Genomic DNA, 16,247 nt, shown 5'->3' with positions numbered 1-16,247 from the left:
CTTGTAACTGTTTCGGGTAATGCAAGTTCTTGTGCTGTTAGGAGAATAATTTATGTGTAAATGTAATAATCTGCTGCTGTATTTTTTTGTGTTATCTGTGATCGTTTTGTTTGTCTTTAGTTTCTTAGTCATTGTACCTAAACTGTATGCGTAAACATGTATACGCAGGGCCCAGCTGTAAAAGAGACCTTGGTCTCAATCTGTGTTCCTTGTTGAAATAAAGGTATAATAATAATAATAACGAAATCGGAAAATCTCTGTGTACATTCAGTAAAATAAGACTATTCTTTCAAAATTTGGGGTAGGTGCAACATACAACAAAATAATGACAAAGGTTTGAGTGAGAGGTCTTACTGATGTTTCCAAGTGGTCACACACCTCTCCAAAGTGTGCACAGTTCCTAAGTAATTTCAATGCACTTTTATGACTCAAAGAAGAGTCTTCAACTATAAGATGCTCTTTTGAACTCTCCTAGCTGTGCCGTTGAGGAACTAGAGCAAGCATACTTGTAGTCGTTTTGTTTGGAACACAGCCCTGCTTCCCCTCCTTTACCCAAAAACGGTCCATTATAGATCGCAATCTGTGTCAGGTGGCAATAATTTGAAAGCTTGTTCTATTGCCAACATGACTAGCTAAATTCAAAAATATGATCATACAGTGTTAGGCTTTCACAAGGCAATTCAGAGAAGCGGATCGACATTTGGTGCGCATAGAATGGAGTCATAAGTCCATTCAGATGCGTTGTCTGCGGCCAAGTTTCTTCACAATACAACAGACATAGGCTCTGTATATTACTTGAGTTTATGATATGGAAATGTGAAGTGCGCATTTTGCTTGCTTGTATGTCATCAAAGCGGTATTTATTTGAATCCTCAATGTCTCATCTTTCAAAATACATAGAGTCCTCGTAATTTACAGCATTTCCCTCACTGAGACAAGAAAACATTTGCTAAAGTTGCCCACTTATTGGGAGAGATGGGGTCAACTTCTTCTCGCTTGCAGTGCTCAAGTTGTCGTCAGTCAAAACCAATACAAGGCTGTGAAGCGAAGACCCTGAGCTCTGACATCATGTATAGCATGTTACTGTACAGCCACTGCATTCCAATTTAGGCGCATGTCAGTGTCCACATCTGCCATTTCAACCCATATACGGGTACCAGTGTAAACAGTTCCAATTGTAGTCCTCAACACGAGGAGACTTGTGTCAGGGCCCAATTTGACTATTTTACATATGAGATCAAGAGTCTTAAGTTAAACGTACATTTAGAACGCACTTTGTGCTAATCTACTGGGTGTTGCTTCAGTGAAGCCAGGCCTCCAGATGGATTTTGTGTGGAAATGGTGTCTATATTGTGACTCACTGGTCCAGAGAGATGTGATAGTTTAAAACCCCTGCTGGATGTCAGTGTTTACAGTCCGGTTTTCTTAGGTCAATTGAGCTGTATTGTTTGGCCTCTCCAGCCTGTTAAAGGGAAATGCAATGAACATCCATCACACAACTAGGATAATAATATTTTCGCCGAGAGAGGCAGCTGCCTAGAAATATAAGAACATTCGGAGACAGGGTTAAAATATAATCTTAGAAAGCAACACAGATGGGTCCTCTGTTGCAATTTAACTTTAATTTCCCTTGCAGTTCTCTCTCAGTTCTCGTTCATTTATCGTTCATTTCTCATCTCAACCTCACCTCAGATGCTGGGGAATAAAATGATAAGCAAAGTGAGTCAGCGAGATGGTGAGAGCATGCAGCCTAGCAGGCAGAGTAAGTGTATTATTAATGAGGTTACACTGGGATACAAAGAGAGTCCCCTTCTGCTTTCATCCACAGCCCTTTTTTATTCCTGTCTCCTCTGCTATACCATTGACAGAAGCTGTGAATTGGACAGGGGGGAGCGGTTAAGGTGCTATGTTGTTGATCATTAATGGCCTCGGGGTCTGGCATTTAAAGAAGCAGGCCGGTGGCCTTTGTCACCCATCACGACATTGGTTATTTTTGGAGAAAGGTAATCAGGTTGAGGAATATAGAGGGAATGTAGAGGATGGTGATGGATGTGTTCTGTAATGGACTCTGACACTTCTTGGGACAGCATCTATCCTTAATGGATTGATATTGACACAGGCACGGAGGGTTAAAACTTCTTATAGCTGCGGGGCAGTATTGAGTAGCTTGGATGAAAAGGTGCCCAGAGTAAACTGCCTGCTCCTCAGTCCCAGTTGCTAATATATGCATATTATTATTTGTATTGGATATAAAACACTCTGAAGTTTCTAAAACTGGTTGAATGATGTCTGTGAGTATAACAGAACTCATATGGCAGGCAAAAACCTGAGAAAAAATCCAACCAGGAAGTGGGAAATCTGAGGTTTGTAGTTTTTCAACTCATCGCCTATCGAATACACAGTGGGATATGGGTCATTTTGCACTTCCTAAGGCTTCCACTAGATGTCAACAGTCTTTAGAACCTTGTCTGATGCTTCTACTGTGAAGTGGGGCCGAATGAGAGGGGATTGAGTAAGGTCTACCATGACCTGAACATGCGCGTTCATGTGAGAGCGAGCTCTGTTCTATCGCATTTCTGAAGACAAAGGAATTCTCCGGTTGGAACATTATTGAAGATTTATGTTAAAAACATCCTAAAGATTGATTCAATACATCGTTTGACCAGTCAAAAGTTTGGAAATTCAAGGGTTTTTCTTAATTTTTACTATTTTCTAGAATAATAGTGAAGACATCAAAACTATGAAATAACACACATGGAATCATGTAGTAAGCAGTTTATTTATTTAGAATTCAAGGCACACTTAACCAGCATGGCTACCACAGCATTCTGCAGCAATACGCCATCCAATCTGGTTTGCGCTTAGTGGGAATATCATTTGCTTTTCAACAGGACAATGACCCAAAATACACCTCCAGGCTGTGTAAGGGCTATTTGACCAAGAAGGAGAGTGATGGAGTGCTGCGTTAGATGACCTGGCCTCCACAATCACCAGACCTCAAACCAATGGAGATGGTTTGGGGTGAGTTGGACTGCAGAGTGAAGGAAAAGCAGCTAACAAGTTCTCAGCATATGTGGGAACTCCTTCAAGACTGTTGTAAAAGCATTCCAGGTGAAGCTGGTTGAGAGAATGCCAAGAGTGTGCAAAGCAGTCATCAAGGATAAGAATCTGAAATATAAAATATATTTTGATTTGTTTAACACTTTTGGTTACTACATGATTCCATATGTGTTATTTCATAGTGTTGATGTCTTCACTATTATTCTACAATGTAGAAAATAAACAAAATAAAGAAAAACAGTTGAATGAGTAGGTGTGTCCAAACTTTTGACTGGTACTGTATATATATTTTGTATTCATATAAAAAAAATAATAATCCTACTTCCTGCAGCTATGGCTACAGCGGTGTTTGTCAGACCAGGAGACATCCCGAAAAATCGGTCTTCTCAAGAGAATGTCTGTAGTGTCCGAATGGTTTGGCCTGCAAACTAACATGACCCCTCTATGGAAAGATGAGACTCTCACGAACACTATGGTGTTATTTTGCTCTACGACCCACACAAGCACCACAGGAGTTGTTGCAAGTTGGTACCGCTGATCTGCCAACTTCTGTCTGTAGTGTCCAAACAGTTTCGGCTACACACTAATATGACCCTGCAAACGAAAGGTGAGACTCTCACAAAAACATACATCTCGGTTGTTTTGCTCTAGGACACCCACAAGACTCTGAAGACTCTGAAGGTAGCCCGGTGTCAGTTAAAACAAATTATGAAAGTACAGTGGGGCAAAAAAGTATTTAATCAGCCACCTATTGTGCAAGTTCTCCCACTTAAAAAGATGAGAGAGGCCTGTAATTTTCATCATAGGTACACTTCAACTATGACAGACAAAATGAGAATTTTTCTTCCAGAAAATCACATTGTAGGATTTTTTATGAATTTATTTTCAAAATATGGTGGCAAATAAGTATTTGGTCAATAACAAAAGTTTATCTCAATACTTTGTTATATACCCTTTGTTGGCAATGACAGAGGTCAAACGTTTTCTGTAAGTCTTCACAAGGTTTTCACACACTGTTGCTGGTATTTTGGCCCATTCCTCCATGCAGATCTCCTCTAGAGCAGTGATGTTTTGGGGCTGTTGCTGGGCAACACGGACTTTCAACTCCCTCCAAAGATTTTCTATGGGGTTGAGATTTGGAGACTGGCTAGGCCACTCCAGGACCTTGAAATGCTTCTTACGAAGCCACTCCTTCGTTGCCCGGGCGGTGTGTTTGGGATCATTGTCATGCTGAAAGACCCAGCCACGTTTCATCTTCAATGCCCTTGCTGATGGTAGGCTTTGTTACTTTGGTCCCAGCTCTCTGCAGGTCATTCACTAGGTCCCCCCGTGTGGTTCTGGGATTTTTGCTCACCGTTCTTGTGATCATTTTGACCCCACGGGGTGAGATCTTGCGTGGAGCCCCAGATCGAGGGAGATTATCTGTGGTCTTGTATGTCTTCCATTTCCTAATAATTGCTCCCACAGTTGATTTCTTCAAACCAAGCTGCTTACCTATTGCAGATTCAGTCTTCCCAGCCTGGTGCAGTTTTGGTGCAGTTGCTACAATTTTGTTTCTGGTGTCATTTGACAGCTCTTTGGTCTTGGCTATAGTGGAGTTTAAAGTGTGACTGTTTGAGGTTGTGGACAGGTGTCTTTTATACTGAAAACAAGTTCAAACAGGTGCCATTAATACAAGTAACGAGTGGAGGACAGAGGAGCCTCTTAAAGAAGAAGTTACAGGTCTGTGAGAGCCAGAAATCTTGCTTGTTTGTAGGTGACCAAATACTTATTTTCCACCATATTTTGAAAATAAATTCATAGAAAATCCTACAATGTGATTTTCTGGATTTTTTTTTCTCATTTTGTCTGTCATAGTTGAAGTGTACCTATGATGAAAATTACAGGCCTCTCTCATCTTTTTAAGTGGGAGAACTTGCACAATTGGTGGCTAACTAAATACTTTTTTGCCCCACTGTATATACTGTATTGAAGTACTTTAGTGACAAAAAAGGGTTAAATATGGGTAAACAATTATACAAATTACTTCCTGATGTTTCTTATATCTCTCAGACATAGGACAGACACTTAAAAACATACTTCCTTTTCATTTATTTTTTGACTACCTGTTGCCATGCATGAATATGTTATTCAATGCATTTCTATGATCTATTAGCAGCAAGGCCAAATTCAATGTTTCATCAATTAATACAAAAATCTTTACTTGGGTCTTTACTTGGCTCATCCCGCTCGAGCGACTCCTTGTGGCGGGCCGGGTGCCTGCAGGCTGACCTCGGTCGTCAGGTGAACGGTGTTTCTTCTGACACATTGGTTTGACTGGCTTCTGGGTCAAGCAGACGGATGTTACGAAGCGCGGTTTGGAGGGTCATGTTTTGGAGGACGCATGACTCGACCTTCGCCTCCCGAGCCCGTTGGGGAGTTGCAGCGATAAAACAAGATCGAAATTGGGGAGAAAAAGGGGGTAACATTTTTGGGGGGTGATAATTTGTGATATTGAATTGTGTTGGTTGTCAACGCAACCAAATGTCAACATTTGAAGGAGATGTTGGATTCACGTCTCCTTCTCAGCAAAAAATGTAAGTTAAAGAATAGGACTAAATCAAATAAAACTTTATTTCAAGTGCATTTAAAGTTAGTTTTTATTTAATTTCAGCCTTTTCTTTAACTTAGATTTTTGTGTTGAGATGGAGACGTGAATCCAACATCTCAATTATTAATTTGAAGACGAACTGACTTAGTCAATGGCACAGATGGAACTCTCCAAGCAGAAGATAAATCTCCTTCAAATCTTGATATTTGGTTGTAATGACAACCAAACACAATTCAATATCACTTTTGAAATAGCCCAATAAATAGCCTATAAACTTGTCATAACAAATGATATGTTGGATTCACATCTCCAACTCTCCATCTCCAACCAAATATTAAAGAATGGTATTAAGCCAGTTGCTCCATCTCCTTTAAATGTGGATATTTGGTTGTGTTGTCAACCAAACACCATTCAATATTACTTTTGTAAGACAGTAAATAGCCTAAAATTAAGGCTATCTTACAAAATAATGTAACATTCAACCTTAAAATGAGTAACACAGCCATGGCCACATTGAGGTTACTGTAACTAAACATGTATTCTTATGTAGAGCATCTATAGGTTTACTTAGACATTTTGTGCATTCTTTTCTCATGGGCTGTCTGCTTAACCTCTCTTGGGTAGGGGGCAGTATTTTCACGTCCGGATGAAAAGCGTGCCCAAAGTAAACTGCCTGTTACTCAGGCCCACAAGCTAGGATATGCATATAATTTGTAGATTTGGATAAAAAACACTCTAAAGTTTCTAAAATTGTTAAACGTATGTATGTGAGTATAACAGAACTGATATGGCAGACGAAACCCTGAGGACAAACCATCCCCCCCCAAAATAATTCAGCCTACCACTGTTTTCAATGGCTGTCACTTTTATTATAAGGCGAAATCCTCCCAGATTGCAGTTCCTAAGGCTTCCACTAGATGTCAACAGTCTTTAGAAAGAGTTTCATGTAGGTTTTTGGAAAAATGAGCCAGAAATTGTAGTTTTTCTAGGTGGCTCCCATTTTGGCTTTACAAGCGCGTGGAAAAGAGCGCGTTCTTTGTTATTTTTCTCCGGTAAAGACAATAACGATTCTCCATCTTAAATTGTATAATTTATTTACGTATTAGGGTACCTAAGGTTTGATTATAAACGTTGTTTGACTTGTTTGGAAAAGTTTATTAGTAACGTTTGGGATTAATTTTGTATGCATTTTGATGGAGGGAAACTGGGTGGATTATTGACTGAAGCGCGCCAGCTAAACTGAGTTTTTATGGATATAAAGAAGGGCATTATCGAACAAAAGGACCATTTGTGATGTATCTGGGACCTTTTGGAGTGCCAACAGAAGAAGATCATCAAAGGTAAGGCATTTATTATATCGCTATTTCTAACTTTCGTGGCGCACCTGCCTGGTTGAAATATGTTTTTCATGCTTTTGTATGCGAGGCACTGTCCTCAGATAATCTCATGGTGTGCTTTCGCCGTAAAGCCTTTTTGAAATCTGACACAGCGGCTGGATTAACAAAAAGTTTAACTTTTTGTTAATCATCAAAATAGGCACACAACCCCTTATTTTGATGTATTACACTTGTGATTTTCTGAAAGTTAAATATTTATAATTCTGTAGTTTGAATTTCGCACTGTGCATATTTCACCGGATGTTGGCCAGGTGGGACGCTACCGTCCCACCTGCCCATAAGAAGCACTGGCAAGCTATAGTCTTTCTAGTAGCAGGAATTTACAAGCAATGGTCCTTCCTCCTTGGGGACAGCTTACATTACAAATATCACTTGAGAACAGCCTAAATCAGTGTCAGCTAACCTTCTCAGGAACTGGTCAGCATCATCACAGGGAACGGTATCGGTCCATGGGCTGGATATTGAGAAACAATGAATGTACTGTCATCTTTCACGGAGGAGAACACTATGAGGTATATCACCAAGGTGTGTTTACTCTGACTCAATTGCCTGACTTATTCTCTCTGTTATTCAGCAGCCTGTTGTGTGTATAAGGAATTGTCAATTCCAGTGAGAGCCCAGGTGACATGAGTGAGCGGTACAATCGGCTAACCAATCGCAGTGGTATCAGGGCAGGCAGTCATTGTATCCATGCTCGTACCAAGCCCTAAGCAGCTGCTAGCACTGAGACTAGGGCTTTGTACTCCTTAGAGAACATCGCTGCCGTAGCAGCTCCGGCTTTACAGATTCATCTAAAAAAGGTCTATCAAATGAATCATTTATAACCTTAACAAAAAGCCTTCACATTGGGTTAGGCGACCATTTGTTTGAGTACTGTATGTTTAAAGGCCCAGTAAGTAAGATAGGCTTCTTCCTCTGTAAATATTTGTCATTGTGATTGATTCAGCATGCAGAATCTAACCTAGCTACTCAGTGGATGACAGTAGTACAAATCCAATTGAAAAGGACAAGCCATGAAAGAAGACCACACCATCTTGATCTTGATGTTAATTCCCAGAATGTAGTCAAGGCTATCTGGCAGAATGGGCCAGTATGAAGTGGTATTGCATTAAGTTGTTTAGCCTGGCCTATCTCTCCAATGGAGCATTAATCAAGAGGGTACAGTAATGGCTGCAATCATTACTGTAGGGATGCCAAGTGAATTTAAAGTGGGGTGGCTGGAGGCCACGGGAGGACATTGGTGCGGGGTTGGGAGGATGGGGGGGTGACTTTGTGTGTGGAGGGGGGGTGACTGTGTGTGTGTGTGCGCAGGAAAAGTGCTGGAGTATTTGGTCATTAGCAACCCGCTCATTTAGATATATTGAGTCCAGATTAAAAATGCACAAAACCGTATGACCGAACATATATCTCTACACTGTCTATATGCTTAACTGGTAATGCTGTCCTTGATGCGTGCACCTATTCTATTTACCATTACATTACCAGCCATATTAGATTGAGACTGAGATTTAACATGTTTCCATATTTTGTTTATTTATAAGAATCTATGCCTCTGTCTCAACTTAATTCAACACAGATAAAAACACTGTTTTGATTGCCTTATTACCAGCTGCTTCCTCCCTCTGCATAATTCATAGGGCGGTTGTTATCAATCTCCAGGGGAACACAACACTGATTCCCATTAATATTTCATCTCACTGACTTCAAAGTCTCAGCAGAGCAGACCCCTGGACTAGGCCAATATATTGGACATGGTTACTATGGTGGTGTTAAGCTCATTTGAACAGACAGATGGACAGACAGACAGACAAACGGGCCGGGAGGATAATAGATGGACTTACAGAGGTACGGACATGTACTGTAGGCAGAAAGACAGACAGACATGACAGAGAGCTCATGAATAAAAATGTCTTGTACCAAAAAAGCCTTTGCCCATTGTGTTTGAGGAGCGACGCTATAACCAAAACCATTCAAGGACGCAGAGAGAAAGCCATAATCAATATTTCTACAGATACCACTGCAAATTGTACATATTGCAACACTGTAGGTGTTCCACATCCATTGAGCCTGTGAGATACATGAGAGCTCAGGCGAGACCACCAGTGTATTTGTGTGCGTTCAACCCATGCTATGTGTGCTCATTCCATGCTACATTTGTGTCCAACCCATATTAATTGTGTCTTTCTCTACCATCCCCAGATGACAGTGCGTCGGCAGCCAGCAGCATGGAGGTCATGGACCGCATTGCCTCCCTGGAGCAGCGTGTCCAGATGCAGGAGGACGAGATCCAGCTGCTCAAGTCAGCGCTGGCCGACGTGGTGCGCCGCCTCAACATCTCTGAGGAGCAAAATGCCACGATTAACAGGAGGGGACCCACTAAAGGTAACTGATGTGTCACACAAACGGGCACAGACAGATACACACACACATGTACATGTGTATGCGCACACGCATGCACACACATACAGGTATACACACATCCCAGGGAGGTTTAATTAACGTTTTGAGAATGGAAATGATCGTTTATTTGAAGGTAATTAAATCATGTTCTGAGAACGTTTCAATAAAACACTGCTGGCTCAGGTTAACTTTTGAAAAACTCCAAGCACAGATAGGACACGTGGAAATTAATTTGCTTAGGCATTAATCATGCAAACACATTTCTTTTTTTTGTGGCACGGCATCAGTGCGATCCAAACCTATGATCTTCTATCCATGGAATTATTCCACTGGCCACCAGGATGGAGCTAGCATGACTTTTTTTTTTACTCATACAAAACTGTTCATTTTAGTGTATTCAATTAGTGGGTGTGGCCAACACACCTGAACACACTTAACAAGATAGACAGTAGAGAGAGTTTAGTTGACGCTTTTTTTTGTGTTCTATGTTTTTAAATAACATTTTTATAATGTTCTTTAAACGTTACTAATGTTTTCTTAATGTTCTGATAACATGACGTTTAAACAACCCAGAGAAAACCTGCAGTACTGAACTTCCCACAGAAGAACATTCATTCTTAACATTCTCTGAACTATTTGAGAACATTCCCAATGTCAAACCAGTTGGAGAACGCTCATAGGATATTACCAATAATTTTATTAAACGTAACCATGTCTGAACTTTTAGGAAACGTTCTTTTAAAGTAATGAAATACCAAGAAAATATGTTTTTTTGTCAAGTTCCTTAAATGTGCTGAGAATGTTCCAAAGCTAAGCAACTATTCTGCACCATTCCCAGAATGCTGTGGGAAGGTTGTATGCAAAAATAACCATAGGACAACCACACTCTCACCAAGCTCTAAGAAACATGTGGTTCTCAGAACATTATGTGCTAGCTGGGATAGAACATATGGATCTCACACAGCCACACACACGTGTAACCTTTTGGTTCCCTCCCATTCCAGTCCCATCTTCTCCTATTGTGTTTCTCCATCTATGGTATCTCACTGTTTACGCTACTTTCATCTTCCTGTCATCCTTTCCTGGACTCTATTGTTGTGGTATGTGTATGTACGGCTGTAGACCCAGCTTTGATGAAAAGGTCCCCATCGAAAGACAGCAATGATGGAAAGCCAGGTAGGCTCTGTCCCTTCTAACATGGCCTGTCAGGTAGGCTCTGTCCCTTCTAACATGGCCTGTCAGGTAGGCTCTGTCCCTTCTAACATGGCCTGTCAGGTAGGCTCTGTCCCTTCTAACAAGGCCTGCTTTGTGCAACTCTACTGAGCGCTACTGTGTCTACTGTGTCTTTTTAGTACGGTTTACATTTTAGGACATCCCTACTCCCTATGACAAAATTCCATAGTCTCTATGACAAAAGTCCATAGTCCCTATGACAAAAATCCATAGTCTCTATGACAAAAGGGAGTATGGATGTCCTAAAATGTACATTGTACTACTGTGCACTAATGTCTACTAAGCACTACTGTGTATACTGTCTGAGCACTAGTGTCTACTGACATTGAGCACATTGTCAATGAAGGACATTCTGATGTTGTTGCACTAGACTGCATGCCACTCAAGTCCCCTTAACTCAGAGTGGGTGAGAGGTGGTATGCTGTGGAAACACTTGCATGGTTTTTCCTTAATTCTAGCATGTCCTGACACCCACACTAAATATCACATTATGTGTCTACAATTCACAGACAAACTTTGAGATGCTAGTTACTCGGGTCAATTTTGTCACAGAATGTATATTTTGACTGTATCTCAGTGAGATACAGGGTAAGTAATCGCTCCTCTGCTCTACACAGGCTCGGCTCTACACAGAGCCGAGCCATGGCACGCAAACACAGTGGTTCGTTTGAAATACACAGTCCCCACTCACTCTCTGACTGGTGCCCCTGTTTGATCTAATTCTGCTGTATCACACACACATACACACCACACACACACGCCAGCTGGCAATGCAAGCATAACAAAACTCACCAGCTTCTCTGCAGTGATAAATATTTCCAAGCCAATTTTAGGGCCTTCCTCTGACACCGCCTGGTATAGAGGTTCTGGATGGCTGGGAGCGCGGCCCCAGTGACATACTGGGCTGTACGCACTACCATCTGTAGCGGCTTGCTGTCAGAGGCCAAGCAGTTGACATACCAAGCGGTGATGCAGCCAGTCAAGATGGTCTCAATGGTGCAGCTATAGAACTTTTTGACGATCCGAGGGCCCATGCCGAATCTTTTCTGCCTCCTGAGGGGGATGAGACGTTGTCATGCCTTCTTCATGACTTTGTTGGTGTGTGTGGACCATGATAAATATTCAGTGATGTGGACACCGAGGACCATGAAGCTCTCTACCTGCTCCACTACAGCCCCGTTGATGTGGTTGGGGGCGTGCTTCGTCCTCCATTTCCTTGAGTCAGCTCCTTTGTCTTGCTGACATTGAGGGAGAGATTGTTGTCCTGGCACCACACTCCCAGGTCACTGACCTCCTCCCTGTCTAATCGTCGTCGGTGATCAGGCCTACCACCGTCCAGTCGTCGGCAAACTTAATGATGGTGTTTGAGTCATGCGCGGCCACGCAGTCGAAGGGTGAACAGGGAGTACAGGAGGGGACTAAGCACACACCCCTGAGGGGCCCCCATGTTGAGGGTCAGCGTGGCGGCCGTCAAGAAGTACAGGATCCATTTGCAGAGGGAAGTGTTGATTCCTAAGGTCTTTAGTTTAGTCATGAGCTTGGAGGGCACTATGGTGTTGAACGCTGAGCTGTAGTCAATGAACAGAATTATCACGTAGGTGTTCCTTTTGTCCCGATGGGATAGGGCAGTGTGGAGTGCAATAGAGATTGCGTCATCTGTGGATCTGGGCGGTATGCGAATTGGAGTAGGTCCAGGTGTTTGGGATGATGGTGTTGATGTGAGCCATGGCCAGCCTTTCAAGGAATTTCATGGCTACAGATGTGAGTGCTACGGGGCGATAGTCATTTAGACATGTTACCTTGGCATTCTTGGACACAGGGACTATGGTGGTTTGTTTGAAACATGTATGTATTACAGACGGGTTCAGGGAAAATCTATGTGGTCTCTTAAGTTCTAATCAAGAAACAAAAGCCTTCACACGGTATATGCAGCTGGAAGGGTAACGAACGCCATAGCAGCTGAAAAGTTGTATATGTGTGTGCAGTTATGAATTGACCATTTCTGAAGGCGATGTTCAATACAGTTCGTCGAATGCTTCAGCTCAGTCCCATGAATCTTCCATAAGTTCATTACTCATACACCTCTTGTGGAGGGCAGATATCCATATATTTTCAAGATTATAGAGGGCATCTGAAGAGTTACAAAATGTTGGACACTTTTCCAAAGTTCCCAGGTTTTTCAGAAGAACCCAGGATTTCAGAAAAACCCAGGAACTTTGGGAAAGTTTCTAGTATTTTGCAACCCTATATCTGAATTTGAAAATTCCCAATAGCTGACCACTGTGAAAAGTGTATTTTCTGCATGTTCCAGCTAGTTCAATGCAAAGCACCATTCACCCTGTGGTGCTGTGTGTGTTTGTCTTACAGCCAGACCCATGATGGCTGCCCTGCCTCTAAGACACACTGTCAGCAACGGCACTGTCCTGCCCAAGAAAAGCTGTGGCACGCTACCGTCCCCCACCGGCTCCAGGAAGGATGCTGCTGCACCAGCAACCAAAAGGTAAACACAGCTCAAATGCTCCCCATTACCTTCCCTTACGAAAAAAAGATTGCAGTCAGAGAGCAGTATAACTCCAGTACACTGCAGTATAAATACAGCATGCTGCAAATAGTGCGACCAAAATAACACTTTTTTTTACGACAGTAATTTTGCAGTGTAACTGCAGTTTTGTAAGGGTTATGGTAGAGGCCTAAGGCCAGGAGTTTTCCTGACCATGTGACCTGACCAGTAGGGCTAGTTTATGAGATATCTCTCAACATTATTTTTATGTTCTGAGTAAAACCAACTCTGTTTTAGTTTGGGTTTATTAAACCTAGGGGCTTTAAATAACTGGAGCAGTAATGACTGTGTTTTCTAGATTTTGTGTATTAATATTGTAATATAGTCAGAGTAAATTGTACCCTAAAGCTCAATAAGTGCACACTATTTAAATACACATTTCTTCCTCAACTAAAAATTCATACAACATACACACCGTTGGTGTGTTTATTTTTTTAGTCTGCACAAAGTCAACACATTATTTGATTCCTGCAAACAGGAATCTGTGTGTCTTTCACTGTATTACTACTATCTCCTCTGTGGCCTGTCTGCCTGTGCTCATTTTCCCCTCGCATAAGTGTACCCTCCTCTGAAGGGAGAGCCATTGACATGTCACATGAATAATAAACACAGGTACAGTGCTGTCACAGGCATCCCCATTTACACCACGGTGGCATTCAGAGACGCCATTGATTTACTGATTGGGGCTGACTGGGGCCAAGGGAGTGCAGGTAATAAATCACAACTGGCAAGGGAACAATAGGCACTCTTCCAATGATGTTCATGCCTGGAGTCAAATTATCATAATCCAGGACTGAGGAATGGATGGTATATGGATGAGACTATAGAGTAAATAGATATGAAGGGGAGGAGATGGAGGGTGGGAGGGATGGAGTTCCTAACATGGATGCAGTATAGGTGAACCTTCTCCAGACTGAAGCAATAGATATAGAGTGATATGGAGCTGACCAGGCTAGACTCGGTAACACACTAAGGCACAGGGGAAATGTCAAAGGTCTGTTGTGTATTAATAGGACTCTAAGTGTAAATGGTTTGTCCATGCATGAAGGATAACAATGAATCCCTGCACATAGAGGGCCACGTTGATTCGGCCTCCTTCAGCTCTTGACTCCTGAACTTTAAGTCTTTGCACAAAGGATAGCTCACCCACCCACACTTCCTAACTCTGTGTTATTTTAGGATGAGAAGGAAGGAAGTCTGCAGGAAGCAGAATTGTGTACATTGGAGACTATTGTTTGTATTTGTGCGGTGTTTCCCGATGTTTCCACAAGAGATCCCTTCATACAGGTAGACACACGCATATACTCATATTTGATAATAGACATACGGTATGTATTCCTATTCGTCACAAAACCGTTTTCACCATACCTCCATTCATGCCAGTTGATCTCTATCTCATTTATATGGCACTTTTGCAGTCTTAATCTGTAAAGATAATATCTATCAAACTGACAATTTGGTCCAAAACAAGACATGAGACATCCTCTTTGAACAAACTGGTATTGGCAGTTTGTGTCCACTAGCCACAATACTGAACTTGATTCAAATGGATGCAAATGTTATAGTCAACTACTGTATCTACACATCAATTATCTTAAAAATCACAGAGCGTGATACTGTTAAATCCCCAGTCTTTTTTGTCTTACCACCCATTCACTGTCTCCTTTTCCACTTCCCTGTTTCCCTTCTCGGTCATGCATGCCCCCTGTCTGTCCAGTCTCTCCAGTTTGTCTGGCATACCCACCAGACTTATCTACATCACTTCTCCTTACAGGTGAGAGTGTGGCCAAACTGTGACACCTAGACCATCCTCAAAGCTCATAATGTTACCTCAATGTTATCCATCCGTCATAGATCCATGAGTCATTGAATTAACAGATCATTTCTATGAACAATGAATAACAACATTCATCACAAAAACATCTCTCTCCCTGGAAAGCAGTGGCAAATGTTATTGTTACTGAGTGGACTATCCTGGTTAAATATTGACTACTGCGTTGTTGGGTTTAGAGCTTGGAAGACGTGAAACTTGAAACTTAATGAAATGAATGAATATCTCTCTCTCTCTCTCTCTGTCTTTTCTCTCTCTCTTTCTCTCTGTGTGTGGTGGGATTTAGATCAAATACAGAAGGTGCTGCTCCCATGCCAACCAAAGTTGGCAAAGAGACCAAAGGTTTCAATAAATCCCCCATGGCCTAATTAACTCCATTCCTGATCTAGGTATGCCTGCTGCCTGGCATATATCAACTAACAAAGGTCCCCTCACAAACACACGCAAGCACACACGCACACACACACAAACACACGCAAGCACACACACACACACACACACACACACACACACACACACACACACACACACACACACACACACACACACACACACACACACACACACACACACACACACACACACACACACACACACACACACACACACACACACACACACACACACACACACACACACACACACACACAAAGATACACATCCCGAACCCTGTTTCAGGGGGATAACATCAGCTACAAACGGGAGGATTGAATGGACTTTGGTCTCACAGGCTGGATTAGACCTGGTAGGCCATTAGGCCATTCCAGCCAATGAACTGCTGATTGGGCCGTTCTTTTGTGAAGGCATTTTAATGGCCCGCTTTTTAACATGTTTCAACCATCTCCTCTAATACCATCATAAATGTGGCCATGAACGAGTCACAGGGAAGAGAGAGGGAAAAATCTCTCTCTGTCATGGATCAGTAATCTGGTTTCCTAGTATAGGGCCTTCTTTGGTGTATTATGATGGTCTGTACTTCCAGGGTCATATGAGGACTTGTAGTAGATAGTGTTATTTATAGGTTGCTGGTCTGATCTTTGCTTGACCTTACCCCTATACTCAAAATCAAGTTTGAAGTCTTTGATAGTTCCGATGATAGATTATATTTATTATAAGGATTTGCAACTGAAAATTCTCTGAGGGGATACAGCTAAATAACAGCCTATTTTAACACTA

The 16,247-nt window shown here is 42.0% G+C and overlaps 1 protein-coding gene across 8 annotated transcripts in view; it reads left to right on the top strand.

Annotated features, from left to right (window-relative positions):
- Positions 1–16,247, top strand: part of LOC139530476 (echinoderm microtubule-associated protein-like 1) — an 84,003-nt gene that overhangs the window by 33,798 nt on the left and 33,958 nt on the right. For 4 of the 8 annotated variants that reach the window (XM_071326942.1, XM_071326943.1, XM_071326941.1 and 1 more), the window contains exons 2-5: positions 9,247–9,429; positions 10,570–10,623; positions 13,048–13,180; positions 14,958–15,014. In XM_071326942.1, the coding sequence (XP_071183043.1) occupies positions 9,247–9,429; positions 10,570–10,623; positions 13,048–13,180; positions 14,958–15,014 (427 nt within the window). The remainder of the gene's footprint in view (positions 1–9,246; positions 9,430–10,569; positions 10,624–13,047; positions 13,181–14,957; positions 15,015–16,247) is intronic. The other 4 variants (XM_071326946.1, XM_071326947.1, XM_071326945.1 and 1 more) reach the window with 3 other exon arrangements.

This window comes from Salvelinus alpinus, chromosome 9, assembly GCF_045679555.1.
Source record: "Salvelinus alpinus chromosome 9, SLU_Salpinus.1, whole genome shotgun sequence".
Classification (NCBI taxonomy): Eukaryota; Metazoa; Chordata; class Actinopteri; order Salmoniformes; family Salmonidae; genus Salvelinus; species Salvelinus alpinus.
Note: the sequence above shows the minus strand (reverse complement) of the source record. Positions and strands in the feature narration are given on the sequence as shown.